Source organism: Prunus dulcis, chromosome 4 (genome assembly GCF_902201215.1).
Source record: "Prunus dulcis chromosome 4, ALMONDv2, whole genome shotgun sequence".
In the NCBI taxonomy this organism is placed as follows: domain Eukaryota; kingdom Viridiplantae; phylum Streptophyta; class Magnoliopsida; order Rosales; family Rosaceae; genus Prunus; species Prunus dulcis.
The window spans coordinates 14,628,177-14,643,030 of record NC_047653.1 but is presented as its reverse complement, the minus strand read 5'-3'; the positions used below and the strand labels follow the sequence as shown (position 1 = coordinate 14,643,030).

The following is a 14,854-nucleotide window of genomic DNA, read 5'->3' as shown; positions in this document are numbered from 1 at the left end:
TTTTGCGCGACGAATATAGTAATATTGGTCGCGCAAAGTCTAAAAAAATTATTTTTTTAAAAAAAAATTCCCGCATCACATTTTTGGTACCAGCCAAAATCTTTAAATTTTTGCCCGAGGAAAAATACATATTGGTAGCGCAAAGTCTAAAATAATTATATAAAAAAATTCCCGTGTCCCATTTTTGGTACCCGCCCAAATTTTTGCGCGACAAAAAATATTGGTCGCGCAAAGTCTAAAGTTTTTTTTTTTTAATTTTAAAAACCCGTGTCCCATTTTTGGTACTCGCCCAAATTTTTTGAGTTTTGCACGACGAACTGTTGGTCGCGCAAACTTTTGAGAGACGAAAAATTGGTTCATAGCACAATATTTATAAAAATAATTGTTATGAATAATAAAAAAATAAAAATATTTTATTTTATGATTTAAAATATAATTAAGGTGAAAGCTACTTAATAAATGTATATACTATTCAATTTCTTAAGTGTTATATGTACAAAATAAATAAATTTAAAGCTACTTAATAAATAAATATATATACACACACACACACACACTTCAACGATCTAACCATAAGACTTGTTTGTATATACTTCAAGATCATATACCCCAAAAATCACAAAAAACAAACATTCAGAGATCTAGTAACGGGACAAAACTTTTCGATAGTTATAAATGAAAAATCACGATTTAACGGTTATTTTAACTCCGATTTTGATGATTTTTTTTTACAGCTACACTCCTTGACCCTATATGAATACAATGACTGAATTTGATCTTCAATTTAAAACATTTGCACTAGTGGATACCACAAAATCTTATGTTATATTTAACGAAAATATAAATAAACTCTTAATTGTTAGTGAATATATTGTTTTGATGGCATATGCATTCTACGAAACTAGTTTCAACGATCCAACCGTCAAACTTGTTTTTTTAATCCAACCGTCAAACTTGTTTTTTTATACTTCGAGATCATATACGCCAAAAATCGGAAAAAATAAACATTCATAGATCAAGTAACGGGACAAAACTTTTCGACGGTTATAAATGAAAAATCATGATTTAATGGTTATTTTAACTCTGATTTTGATGATTTTTTACAGCTACACTCCTTGACCCTATATGAATACAATGACTGAATCTGATCTTCAATTTAAAATATTTACACTAGTGGATACCACAAAATCTTATGTTATATTTAACGAAAATATAAATAAACTCTTAATTGTTAGTGAATATATTGTTTTGATGGCATATGCATTCAAAAAAACTAGTTTCAACGATCCAACCGTCAAACTTGTTTGTTTATACTTCGAGATCATATACGCCAAAAATCGGAAAAAATAAACATTCATTGATCAAGTAATGAGACAAAACTTTTCGATGGTTATAAATGAAAAATCAAGATTTAATGGTTATTTTAACTCCGATTTTGATGATTTTTTACAGCTACACTCCTTGACCCTATATTAATACAATGACTGAATTTGATCTTCAATTTAAAATATTTACACTAGTGGATACCACAAAATCTTATGTTATATTTAAAGAAAGTATAAATAAACTCTTAATTGTTAGTGAATATATTGTTTTGATGGCATATGCATTCAAAAAAACTAGTTTCAACGATCCAACCATCAAACTTGTTTGTTTATACTTCGAGATCATATAGCCAGAAATCGAAAAAAATAAACATTCAGAGATCAAGTAAGGGGATAAAACTTTTCGATGGTTATAATGAAAAATCAAGATTTAACGGTTATTTTAACTCCGATTTTGATGATTTTTTACTGCTACACTCCTTGACCCGATATGAATACAATGAAATAATTCGATCGTCAATTTAAAATATATATTTTCTAACAAAAACCCAATCCGAACAACAAGAATATATTTTTCTAAAAAAAATCCGATCCGATCTAAAATAATAAATTTAAAGTTACTTAATAAATATATATACCGTTTAATTTCTTAAGTGTTATGCATACAAAATAAAAAACAAAAATAAATTGGTTTAGATGACAAAATGTTTGGATTACGTCATGGAAATTTTTTTTAAAAATAATTTATTTAATTTATTTATTTTTATAAGGACTTTGCGCGACGAAAGTCACTTTGAGCGACGAATTATTTTTCGTCGCGCAAAATTGGTCGCTCAAGACTTTGAGCGACGATGTATTGTCGTCGTGCAAAAGTTTGTCGCACGAAGTGACTTTGCGCGATGAATTATTTTTCGTCGCGCAAAATTTGGTCGCGCAAGACTTTGAGTGACGAAGTTTCAAGTTTCGTCGTGCAAAGTGACTTTGAGCGACGAATAGTTTTTCGTCGCGCAAAATTTGGTCGCGCAAGGGGTTTTTTTTACTAGTGTAATAAACAAGTCTGATTTGTTCTCTACCTTTGTTGCCTTTTATTCCTTTGTTGTTATTCAATTTTCTGCTCCAATTAAAATTCTTCAAACTGATGAGGGGGGAGAGTATACGAGCAACAAATTGAAAAAATTTCTTCTTGAAAAAGGCATTTCACATCACCTCTCTTGTCCATATACTCCTGAACAAGGTTGCTGAGAGGAAACATAGGCATATCATTGAAACCACTATCACCTTATTACAAGCAGCCAAATTGCCATCTCAGTTCTGGTCCCATGCTTGTCAAACAGCCACATATCTAATCAATCGTATGCCTACTGCTGTTCTTTATAACAAATCTCATTTTGAGATGTTAGTTGGGACATATCCAACCCTTACTCACCTTAGAATTTTTGGATGTGCCTGTTTTCCTCTACTCAAACCATATAATAGCACCAAATTGCAGGCCAAAACTACAAAGTGTGTGGTTATTGGGTATGCCACCAAATATAAAGGCTATTTGTGCTATCATGTGCCTACAAAGAGAGTGTTTGTCTCTAGGCATGTTATCTTTGATGAACACCATTTTCCCTCCACAGACTTATTGCCTACATATTCAAACACATTCACATCAACACAATCATGTCCAAGTTCCAATTGTCCTGTGCCTATTGTTACTACCGAGAATGTAGTTGTCACATCCTTTCCAGATTCTACTCCTCCAACTTCTAGTGTCCCTAGACCTGCACCATCACATATACCTGCCTCAATATCCTTAACACATTCTGCCTCCGATTTTCCTGAAGTTTATCCAAGTTCTCAGTCCATTGCTGCTCCAATTCCAGCCTCTCCTCAGATCCCTGTGGCCCCTGACATCAGATCTAGTTCTGGATCCGAAACACATGATTTTACACCTGATACTTTACAAGTAGTGTTGTCCATTCCTCCACTCAATCTGCATCCCATGCAAACTAGAAGCAAGAGTGGGATTATTAGAAAGAAGGCTCTCTTAGCAAGTGTTCAGGACTCTGGGGGAGCTGATATGTCCTTGGTTGAACCAGTTAGTTACAAGTCTGCAATCAAAGTCCCTGTGTGGTTACAGGCAATGCAAGAAGAAGTTAATGCTTTACATACTCAAGGCACTTGGAGTCTAGTTCAATTGCCAGCAAATAAGAACCTCATTGGATGTAAATGGATTTTCAAGATTAAGAGACACTCAGATGGGTCTATTACCAGACACAAAGCACGGTTAGTTGCTAGGTTTCAGTCAAGAACCTGGATTGGATTATGGGGAGACTTTTAGCCCTGTGGTGAAGCCTACCACAGTCAGGTTAGTTCTTGCTCTTGCTGCCCATTTCAATTGGCCTCTTTGACAATTAGATGTCAAAAATGCATTTTTGCATGGCATCCTACAAGAGGAGGTCTACATGTCTCAACCTCCTGGTTTTGAAGATCCATCTCATCCTTATCTTGTGTGTAAACTACTTAAATCCCTATGTGGGCTAAAACAAGCTCCTAGGGCCTGGAATGACCGGTTTACTCAGTTTCTTCCTTCTTTGGGTTTTGAAAACACATACTCTGACTCCTCATTGTTTGTTAAGCATGTTGGTCATGAGATTGTGGTTCTGCTCCTCTATGTGGATGACATCATTATAACTGGCAGTGCTTCTGGTGCAATTACACAAGTTATTAGTGCTCTTACTACTGAGTTTGATATCAAGGATTTAGGGTTGCTCCACTATTTCTTAGGGATTCAAATCACTAAAACTGCCACTGGTTTATTTTTGTCACAAACCAAATATGTGGCAGATCTATTGGTTAAATCTGAAATGTTTGATGCTAAACCCTGTGATACCCCATGTCTTCCTTACAACCGGTTACTCAAAGAGGATGGGGATCCTTATTCCAATCCTAAGTTGTATAGAAGTATTGTAGGGGCTCTACAATACTTAACTTTCACAAGGCCAGATATTGCCTTTTCTGTGCATCAAGTCTGTCAGTTTATGCAGAATCCAATGGTATCCCATTTTACTGCAGTTAAACGTATATTACGCTATCTCAAGGGCACAATGCAATTTGGTATCTCATATACTATGGGAGATTTGCAGTTAAAGGCTTTTAGTGATGCTGATTGGGCAGGGGACCCTAATGACAGAAGATCTACTACTGGTTTGGTGGTGTTTTTGGGTAACAATCCAATTTCGTGGTCCTCTAAGAAGCAACAAACTGTTTCCAGATCATCAACCGAAGCTGAATATCGAGCTTTATCATTTACCTAAACTGAATTGGATTGGATCAAACAATTATTAGCATTTCTGCACATTCCACTACCTCGTGTGCCTGTCCCCTTTTGTGACAATCTCTCAGCCATTGCCTTATCTTTTAATCCTGTTCAGCATCAAAAGACCAAACACATAGAAATCGACGTGCATTTTGTTCGCGAAAGAGCATCACTGAAACAACTCTCTGTGCAGTTTGTGTCTTCCCAAGAGCAGTTTGCTGATATTCTTACAAAGGGGTTGAGTGGTCCTCTTTTCAGAACTCATTGCTGTAATCTCATGCTTGGTTCCTCACAACATGCTCTTGAGGGGGGATGTTAGAGTATAGTGCTTTAGATTGTGACACATGTCATAATCTTACTGTAGTAGTTAGTTTGTTTGTTATCTGTAGCTATATAGAAGACTTTCTCATGTAATTACGAATCGATTAAGTGAATATATCAGATTGTTCTCTCTAGCTTCTCTCTCTAGCTTCTCTCTCTCTCTCTCTCTCTCTCTCTCTCTCTCTCTCTGCTCTTGATTCAATATACAAGATTACAGTATATGTTTGATCAGCTGATATAGATTAATAGTTATTAGGGCATTCTTTAGAACCACCAACTCAGCTGTGGACGTTGAAGTCTGTGGGGTCCGTTTAGTATGAGAGGAAGACTTGGGAGGCTTGATCCATTCATTAACAGACTTGACATTTGGGAGATCAGATATGCTTGATGAGCTTTATGCGTATGCCCAAATGTTTTCTGAAGAAACCCTGGAAAATCCCCTTCAGGAAGCCCAAACTGTGCGCAATACTGATGCAGAGGAAGGAGAAATGGGCATTGCTCTTGATTCCATGAGAATCAAAAGGTGGAATATTTTTTTATTTTTTATTTAGTTTCTCTTGATGTTTAAACATCCTTCAATTACTTGGACTAATATAAGTTGTACTTATAGGCAACTGTTAGCTGAATCTGGAAATGAGTTTCTGATACCAGAACAGGATTTTACTTCAATACTGCACAAGTATAGATGCTATCTCAAACAAAAGCAAGATGTTCTCATGGGGTGTGATAAAGCAATATTAATAGGCCACCCAAAACCCTTAATGTTGGCCAACAGGGATTCCACCCAACAAAAGGGTGCAGAAGAAGATGTTCCACTGCTGGTATCATTGTTGGTTGGTCATGTACATGTATTGGCTGAGACTCAACTCTATGGAAGCTATAGTCCAGCACAATGGAAAAGGTACCTGCAGGCTTTCCTTCAAAACTCCCAGGTGGCAACACTCAGTATTAAAGGAGATAAAATTTCAGTTTTAAAGCATTTCAATCCTTGGAACGCTTTCAATTTTTGTTTCCCGCAGAAGGTAGAGTATTTTAAACATTGGATTGCCAAGTCATCCTGGGAAGGAATCCAACTACCTCCAAAACTGTATGTTGATAAAAATTGGAGGGGACTTGTTATCACACCCAAAATTTAAAACAATTGCCCAGCCTTGACAGTGGACAGCTGTGGTATCCGTCTCTTGTACCAGCAAGACGAGGAGGAATTTAAGCAAGCAATAATCCAGTCCTAGACCTCCTCCTTTGACAATGTGGATGTAAGCACGTCTGGGTAGTGATCTTTCATCAGAATCAGAAATGGATCGTAGCCGAGAGAGATCGGTGATGATTACAATTCGGTAAAAATGATCCTTTCTGATTTTCCTTTTAAAGCATCGTGTTGGCAATGCTGCCTATCGATTCTGAAGAAAGAAGGAAAATATCAACAAGTCAAAGAACGCGGATCCTGTTTTAGTGAGAGAGCTAAAAGAGAATCAAATCACAAATGGAAGCGTTTAGCTTTTAGAGAAAAACAGGGGAACCCGAGTAGTAGATGCGGGCCCAATGCTCATAACCCTTCGAGTGACCGGTAGGAAATTTCGGGGACGAAATTTTTATAAGGGGGGTAGTCTGTAACACCCCGACCCCAAATTTTCCCGAATTTAACCCGTAATTAATTATTTAATTATTTTAGGGTATTTTAGTCACATTTTTAACCGGAGAGAGTTTGGGACCGTGACTTGTATTTTTGGATAGGTCGTGCTGAGACGAGTTCATAGACACGTAGTGGGCTCGAATCGGAGTTGTAACGAGAGAGATATGGTCAAAAGAATCCCAGTGGCACAATCGTAAATATTTCGAAATGGAATTTTTATAAAAATCTGGTTTTCTCTCTCTCTCTCTCTCTCTCTCTCTCTCTCTCTCTCTCTCTCTCTCTCTCTCTCCCGCGACCTCTCTCTCTCTCCCCCGTTCAGCTCCAGCTCGCCGCCACCACGGAGCACGGCGACCGTCGCCACCGGTCCCGTTGGACTCGCCACGTCGCCGCCTTCCTCCCGTGACCAGTCGCCGGCCTTGGACCGCCGCCTATCGGCCGGAAACTGGCGATTTCTCGCTGGAATTCATCCAAACTTCAAGCCATTCGATCTCCTCCGTTTCTCAACCAAATCAGTCGAGTGAGGTATGGATTTTCATCTATTTCTCGTGCTCTATCTGCTGGTGGGTTGGGTTTAGATCAATTTTTAGCGTAACCAATTCGATTTTCGAATTGAAAATCGGCCGAACTTCGGCCGCCGTGATCGGCCATTTCCGGCCACTTTTTGGGGGTCGTCCAAGAACAAAAGTGACTCCAAATGGGGTGTTTTACCTAGGGTAGGAGTTTGGAGTCTCGGTTCCAAGATTTTTAGACGGACCGTAATCGCTTTGGACACCTGGTCTGCCCGCGCGTGTGGCGGTGCGTGGGCGAGGGTGGTGGAATGTCTCTGGTCAGTTTTGAGGTCCTCGTGCCGTCACGAGCGCGTAGGATTTCGCGGATCTCAATTCGGACGTCGTTTGACTATCGAACGGATATCGCCTATTGGGCGTTATCCGGTTCGATAGGTTGGGACCGTTGGATGGTCCCGAAATTAATATATGTTAAACTAGGTATTTCTAGGATCGTGGAGGAATTCACGGATCGTGAATCGGAGCCCCGGATGTTCCGATTTAATATTTTAAAGTCTATATTTTATATTAACCGTTAGATCGTGCGATCGTGAGCGATCCGACCGTCCGATCTGAACCAAACTGGTAGGACAAGTGTCCTATAATTTATAGAACCCGTAGGAACTTTCGGATCGGAGTTTGGAGGTCGTGGTCCCCGTGGGCCCGTTTGACCAGGGTTAGGGTAGTTTGACCCTTGGTTGACCGTGAGTCTCCCGGAGTAATCTCACCTTCCCAGGGGGATTATCTGGTGCTAGACTATTATTAGGGTTTACGCAATATTAGTATTAAAATATAATGATATATATGTTTGTACAAGGGTACAAAAGAGTCTAGAATGTTAGTTGGAGTGCTATACGCACTACCTTAGGTACCTCCCTGGATCTTGGTTTCACTACAAGCACCACCAAGTGAAAGTCGGGTCTCACGTGGCGTAGGTTATCCGGCGTTGAGACAGGCCCCATACGTGGCGTTGGTTGTACCGGCGTATGGGGAGATATTGTAATATTGTGTTGAGGTCGCACGTGGCGTAGGTTATCCGGCGTGTCGACAGGCCCCATACGTGGCGTTGGTTGTACCGGCGTATGGGGAGATTTGTGATATGATGTTGAGGTCCCGCGTGGTGTAGGTTATCCGGCGTTGGGACAGGCCCCATACGTGGCGTTGGTTGTACCGGCGTATGGGGAGTTATGTGATATGACGTGCAGGTCTCGCGTGGCGTAGGTTATCCGGCGTTGAGACAGACCCCATACGTGGCGTTGGTTGTACCGGCGTATGGGGAGATATTAGGATAGTATGGTATGGTCGCACGTGGCGTAGGTTATCCGGCGTGTTGACAGACCCCATACGTGGCGTTGGTTGTACCGGCGTATGGGGAGATTATGTGAAATACAGAGAAATGAAATGAGGTATCGCCTAAGTGTGGAATTGGGTTGTATGGAAGAACTACGTGTGGCTTGATCCCTCGGTGAGGGTACGTAGGCAGCCTAAGGTTGTTAGGTGCAGCCGCAGACTATTATTAGTCATAAAGGGGTATTTGATTTGTTGGGTAGTTGTTTAAGATTTATTGGAAGGCCGAAGGCCATTTATGTAAATTGCATGAAATTATATTGTGCATGCTGCCAGTTGGGAATATAAATTGTGTTTTTATGCAGGTATAAATTTTGGGGAAATGTCCAATTTATAGGGGAGACTCTGCCGAAATTTCGGCAGAAAGTCTCGGTCTTTAGTAAGTGGGCCCGGCATCGGGGTGATGTCAGGAATTCCAAAGGGTTCGTCCCGGATTTTGGGAAAATTTGGGGCGGGTCCTTTCAGTGGATATCATTACTCAGTTTGTGGAAGATCTCCCTCCCGAGCAGCCACATCAAGATCTTATGGGGCAAACCAGTGGAATATTAATACCCCAACCACAACATGTTCAGGTCTCTCTCTCTCTCTCTCTCTCTCTCTCTCCCCTTTTTTTCTCTCTCACATCAGCTATCTGAATCCAATAATATTTCTTGATTTTTATATTTTGTAGGACTTTAATCGAGACATCATACTTCAAGCAACTTTCCCTCCAATTATCCAAATTCTAGAGTGGTTTAGTCCTTTTCATGTCAGTGGTCCTTGAGTGCAAATCCCGTTACCGCCATCTCTATGTAGCCACATAAATTGGATGGGACTGGCGCTTTATGCAATTTTCTCTGAGCTTGAGAATCCAACTACCTGCCACAACAAATTAGATCCAGAAACTCCTCACTACCTGATTTGTCACTTGGAAACTGACAACACAAGTTTGGAATATTCTCTCCACCCCTATCAAACAACGGGGGGAGAAGTAAAGTGGTTAGAAGATGAAGGATTCATTTGGATGTCCTATATACCACGGAAGTGGTTTTAAGATCAATTGAATGGGTGTAGTCTCGTAAACGCTTCATTTGCAAGTGATAGGGGAGGGCTGTACGTGAAAAAATGTGTGGTTTCCGTCCAGTATATCAGCATGAGGACGAGTTTACCTCTTTTCTTGAGACCAAAGAAACAAATGATCAGCTCTAGCGCTAGCATGATGGGGGTGAGGGCAAGGCAGGACCTAGCAGCAGATCAGCCAGCTCCATGCAAGACCCTCTCCTGAAAAGCGTGGAAGGAATCGAGGGTCCTAAGCTTAATAAGGACAAGGGTAAACAAGTTCTGGAATAGTCTGTGAATGTAATAGGAAAACAGACAGCTGCATGTTTGGTTGTCTCTCGTAGAAGTCAAGATGTGTGTTAGCTTTCTGTTTGAATAACTGAGGGTTCATGAGTCCTCTCTGCTGTCGTTTAATTTCTTAAATCACTAGCTAGGTTTATGGTTTTATATCTCTTAATAAAAGTCAAGAAGTGTTCTCTTACAAGTGAACCGTGTGGATTAAATATCACCTTGAAATAATTTAAGAGTTATATGACCTCTCTATTACGAGAAGCATGTTTTTTAATCACCTTATGTGGGTATGTTTGTGAAGGACAGTGCCCTTCTTTTGACACACTTCTTTTGTAGGTGCTTAAATTCATGCCAAAAGAACCCCGTGCTCCAATGTATAATTTGTTCTTACAGCTAAAAGGTTCATTATACTAGGTTAATTAGTCTAATATAGGCCGTATAATTTTTATTTTCTAGACATCAACCTATTAATTTTGTAATCTATGTAAAAAAACCCAAATTCAAACTAAAATATATAAAAGGTCATAGTACTTCTACATATTTACATTGTTTGCCACCATAAATCAAATAAGTAAACATGACAATTTTCAAGCATGTCATTAAGATTCTCATTTCTAATTAATACTTCCTCATTTATAGCATTTCTTTTTTTTCTTTTTTTTTTGGGGCATTCCCTCTAATCCCTAAAATTTCAACCAATAAAAAAAATTCTTAAATTTTTTACCAATAAATAAATCTTTAAATTTTTGACCAATAAAAAATCTCTCAAATTTTGTTCCAATAAAATATAATAGGTAAATTATTATCAATACAATATAATGTACCTATCTTGTATATATCCAATTCAGGTAGGAAATTATTTTCATAATATACCTATAAATGTGTTGGCTTTAATATACCTACAATATACCCATAATAGTTAAATTACAAGTTATATTATTGCATAATAGGAAATTATTAGGTAAATTATATCCAAAATGCGTTTATAAAAGTTGGGTATATTATTTGAATAATAAGTACATTCATACTAGGTACATTATTTTTCGTAAAATAAGTAATAGGTACGTTATTTTTTCAACATAAAATTGTATGTATGCTATTATATTTATAAAATAATAAAACAATAAATAATTAATCACGATATTTCATAAGTAAATACAAATTATTAAATAAACCGATTAGGTATGTTAAATATGAATTTATTGTTAAATTTTTAAAAAATTTCCAAATTAATTCCTACATCCATTTGGAGATCTTTTCAAATTAAATGTGTGTAGTTATAATCCAATTAAAATTTGTTTCTATATTGGTTCCTACATTAATATACAAAATACAATAATGGCTTAGTTGGGGGTATTTTAGGAATAGAAAAAGCACAATAAATTCGATTTTGCCCTTGATTAGGTAACTTGCCGAGTTGAATCTTAGTCATTGGGTTTTATTTAGAAAAAACAGGATTTTATTCAAACAAAAATAAAGAGATGGGTTGTAGTTGAGGAAAAATGACTTTGAAGGGGTTAAGCTCAATTCACTATTTATAATACAACAAAACAAGGTGCATATAGGATTAATGGTTGACATAGTGGTACTGGAGCCTGAAGCCTGATGTATGTGTGGTTATGTAAAATTGGAGAGTAAAAAAACGAGAAAGAAAAAAACGAGACGAGCTATGGCATCAGGCATCTAGAGCTCTTAAAATTGTATAAGGACTTCATTGTTATTCGTTTTGCACAAGTCCAGTGTTTCACGTAGAGCTAAAGAAAGTCGAGCGGGTCCTTTATTTTCTGTCAAGTGGGTCCATTTGGCTGAGATGAATTCCAGGATTTCTTACCCAAGTATTTAGCCTGAGAGTTGTTATTACTTATTTTTATATTGTAAAGAAAATGAGTCGAAATTATTTATTTTTAATACATTATGATATGAAAGGGCTTGCTTGAATTAATTTTAAAACTTCCATCAACATATAGTTACTCTTAATGGAGATTTTCATTGATACACAAATTATGGAAAAAGAAATTGCTAGGATAGATTTCAAACGAATATATAAAGATAGAAAGCCACATATCTTAGACACAGTATGATATGAGTACTAGCTAGTTACAAAGATAAACCTTAAAATCCTAATTATTTATGATCGAGGGTTTTATTAACAACTCAACCAATACATTACATTAACCTTTATTGACAAAACAAACTCTTAATTATTACCACATAGTACCTGCAATATCCACTGAAAAAGGATTATTTATTTAATTCCCAGTTTCAGTCTCAGCAACACCAAGTCCTGGTTTTTCATGGTGCTCTTGGCTGTGCCTATACTCTCCCGGGGCGGGGGCCCGTGAAGGCCGGTGACATCCTTTACTATACGGATTATTGCATGGCGGGGGCGGGGGCGGGTCACATCCTCTAATATACGGATTATTGCATGGCGGGGGCGTACCTGGTCGGCCTTTAAAGGGATAAGGTTTCCCCCCTGAAAGAAAAGTAATCTATATAAGTCTAAAGAATTTATATCACTTTTTTTTTTTTTTTTTTTGGTGAACTAGAATTTATATCACTTTGACGGAGCATAGATCGGTTTGTATTTTGTACGGAGCAAAGTCATGCAAACAGCAGCCTAGTACAATGAACTTAACATCGAGAAGATCTTGAGAGATTAAGAAATTTCATATGATTTTGTTATAAAAAAAATATAATAATAATAAAACCAAAATTATTCGACCAAATTTTGCGCGACGAAAAATTATTCGTCGCGCAAAGCCACTTTGCGCGACGAAACTTGAAACATCGTCGCGCAAAGTCTTGCGCGACCAAATTTTGCGCGACGAAAAATAATTCGTCTCCCAAAGTCACTTTGCGCGACAAACTTTTGCGCGACGACAATACATCGTCGCGCAAAGTCTTGCGCGACCAAATTTTGCGCGACGAAAAATAATTAGTCGCCCAAAGTCACTTCGCGCGACAAACTTTTGCGCGACGACAATACATCGTCACTCAAAGTCTTGCGCGACGAAAAATAATTCGTCGCTCAAAGTGACTTTGCGCGACGAAAAGTAAACTTCGTCGCGCAAAGTCCTTATAAAAATAAATAAAATAAAAAAATATTTTTTAAAAATTTTTCCATGACGTAATCCAAACATTTTGTCACCTAAACCAATTTATTTTTGTTTTTTATTTTGTATGCATAACACTTAAGAAATTAAACGGTATATATATTTATTAAGTAACTTTAAATTTATTATTTTAGATCGGATCGGATTTTTATTAGAAAAATATATTCTTGTTGTTCGGATTGGGTTTTTGTTAGAAAATATATATTTTAAATTGACGATCGAATTATTTCATTGTATTCATATCGGGTCAAGGAGTGTAGCAGTAAAAAAATCATCAAAATCGGAGTTAAAATAACCGTTAAATCTTGATTTTTCATTATAACCGTCGAAAAGTTTTATCCCCTTACTTGATCTCTGAATGTTTATTTTTTTCGATTTCTGGCTATATGATCTCGAAGTATAAACAAACAAGTTTGATGGTTGGATCGTTGAAACTAGTTTTTTTGAATGCATATGCCATCAAAACAATATATTCACTAACAATTAAGAGTTTATTTATACTTTCTTTAAATATAACATAAGATTTTGTGGTATCCACTAGTGTAAATATTTTAAATTGAAGATCAAATTCAGTCATTGTATTCATATAAGGTCAAGGAGTGTAGCTGTAAAAAAATCATCAAAATCGGAGTTAAAATAACCATTAAATCTTGATTTTTCATTTATAACCATCGAAAAGTTTTGTCCCGTTACTTGATCAATGAATGTTTATTTTTTCCGATTTTTGGCGAATATGATCTCGAAGTATAAACAAACAAGTTTGACGGTTGGATCGTTGAAACTAGTTTCGTAGAATGTGTATGCCATCAAAACAATATATTCACTAACAATTAAGAGTTTATTTATATTTTCATTAAATATAACATAAGATTTTGTGGTATCCACTAGTGTAAATATTTTAAATTGAAGATCAAATTCAGTCATTGTATTCATATAGGGTCAAGGAGGGTAGCTGTAAAAAATCATCAAAATCGGAGTTAAAATAACCATTAAATCATGATTTTTCATTTATAACCGTCGAAGAGTTTTGTCCCGTTACTTGATCTATGAATGTTTATTTTTTTCGATTTTTGGCGTATATGATCTCGAAGTATAAAAAAAACAAGTTTGACGGTTGGATCGTTGAAACTAGTTTCGTAGAATGCATATGCCATCAAAACAATATATTCACTAACAATTAAGAGTTTATTTATACTTTCGTTAAATATAACATAACATTTTGTGGTATCCACTAGTGCAAATGTTTTAAATTGAAGATCAAATTAAGTCATTGTATTCATATAGGGTCAAGGAGTGTAGCTGTAAAAAAATCATCAAAATCGGAGTTAAAATAACCGTTAAATCGTGATTTTTCATTTATAACTATCAAAAAGTTTTGTCCCGTTACTAGATCTCTGAATGTTTGTTTTTTGTGATTTTTGGGGTATATGATCTTGAAGTATATACAAACAAGTCTTATGGTTAGATCGTTGAAGTGTGTGTGTGTGTGTGTATATATATTTATTTATTAAGTAGCTTTAAATTTATTTATTTTGTACATATAACACTTAAGAAATTGAATAGTATATACATTTATTAAGTAGCTTTCACCTTAATTATATTTTAAATCATAAAATAAAATTTTTTTATTTTTTTATTATTCATAACAATTATTTTTATAAATATTGTGCTACGAACCAATTTTTCGTCTCTCAAAAGTTTGCGCGACCAACAGTTCGTCGTGCAAAACTCAAAAAATTTGGGCGAGTACCAAAAATGGGACGCGGGTTTTTAAAATAAAAAAAAAACTTTAGACTTTGTGCGACCAATATTTTTTGTCGCGCAAAAATTTGGGTGGGTACCAAAAATGGGACACGGGAATTTTTTTATATAATTGTTTTAGACTTTGTTTTAGACTTTGCGCGACCAATACGTATTTTTCGTCGCACAAAAATTCA

At 36.7% G+C, this 14,854-nt stretch overlaps 1 protein-coding gene across 1 annotated transcript; it reads left to right on the top strand.

Moving 5' to 3' along the window:
* The first annotated feature begins 3,775 nt into the window (after nucleotides 1-3,775).
* LOC117625450 (uncharacterized mitochondrial protein AtMg00810-like) lies at nucleotides 3,776-4,627 on the top strand. The gene has a single exon (XM_034357002.1). It carries the CDS (start codon nucleotides 3,776-3,778, stop codon nucleotides 4,625-4,627), a length of 852 nt encoding a protein of 283 aa, XP_034212893.1.
* Nucleotides 4,628-14,854: the final 10,227 nt, after the last annotated feature.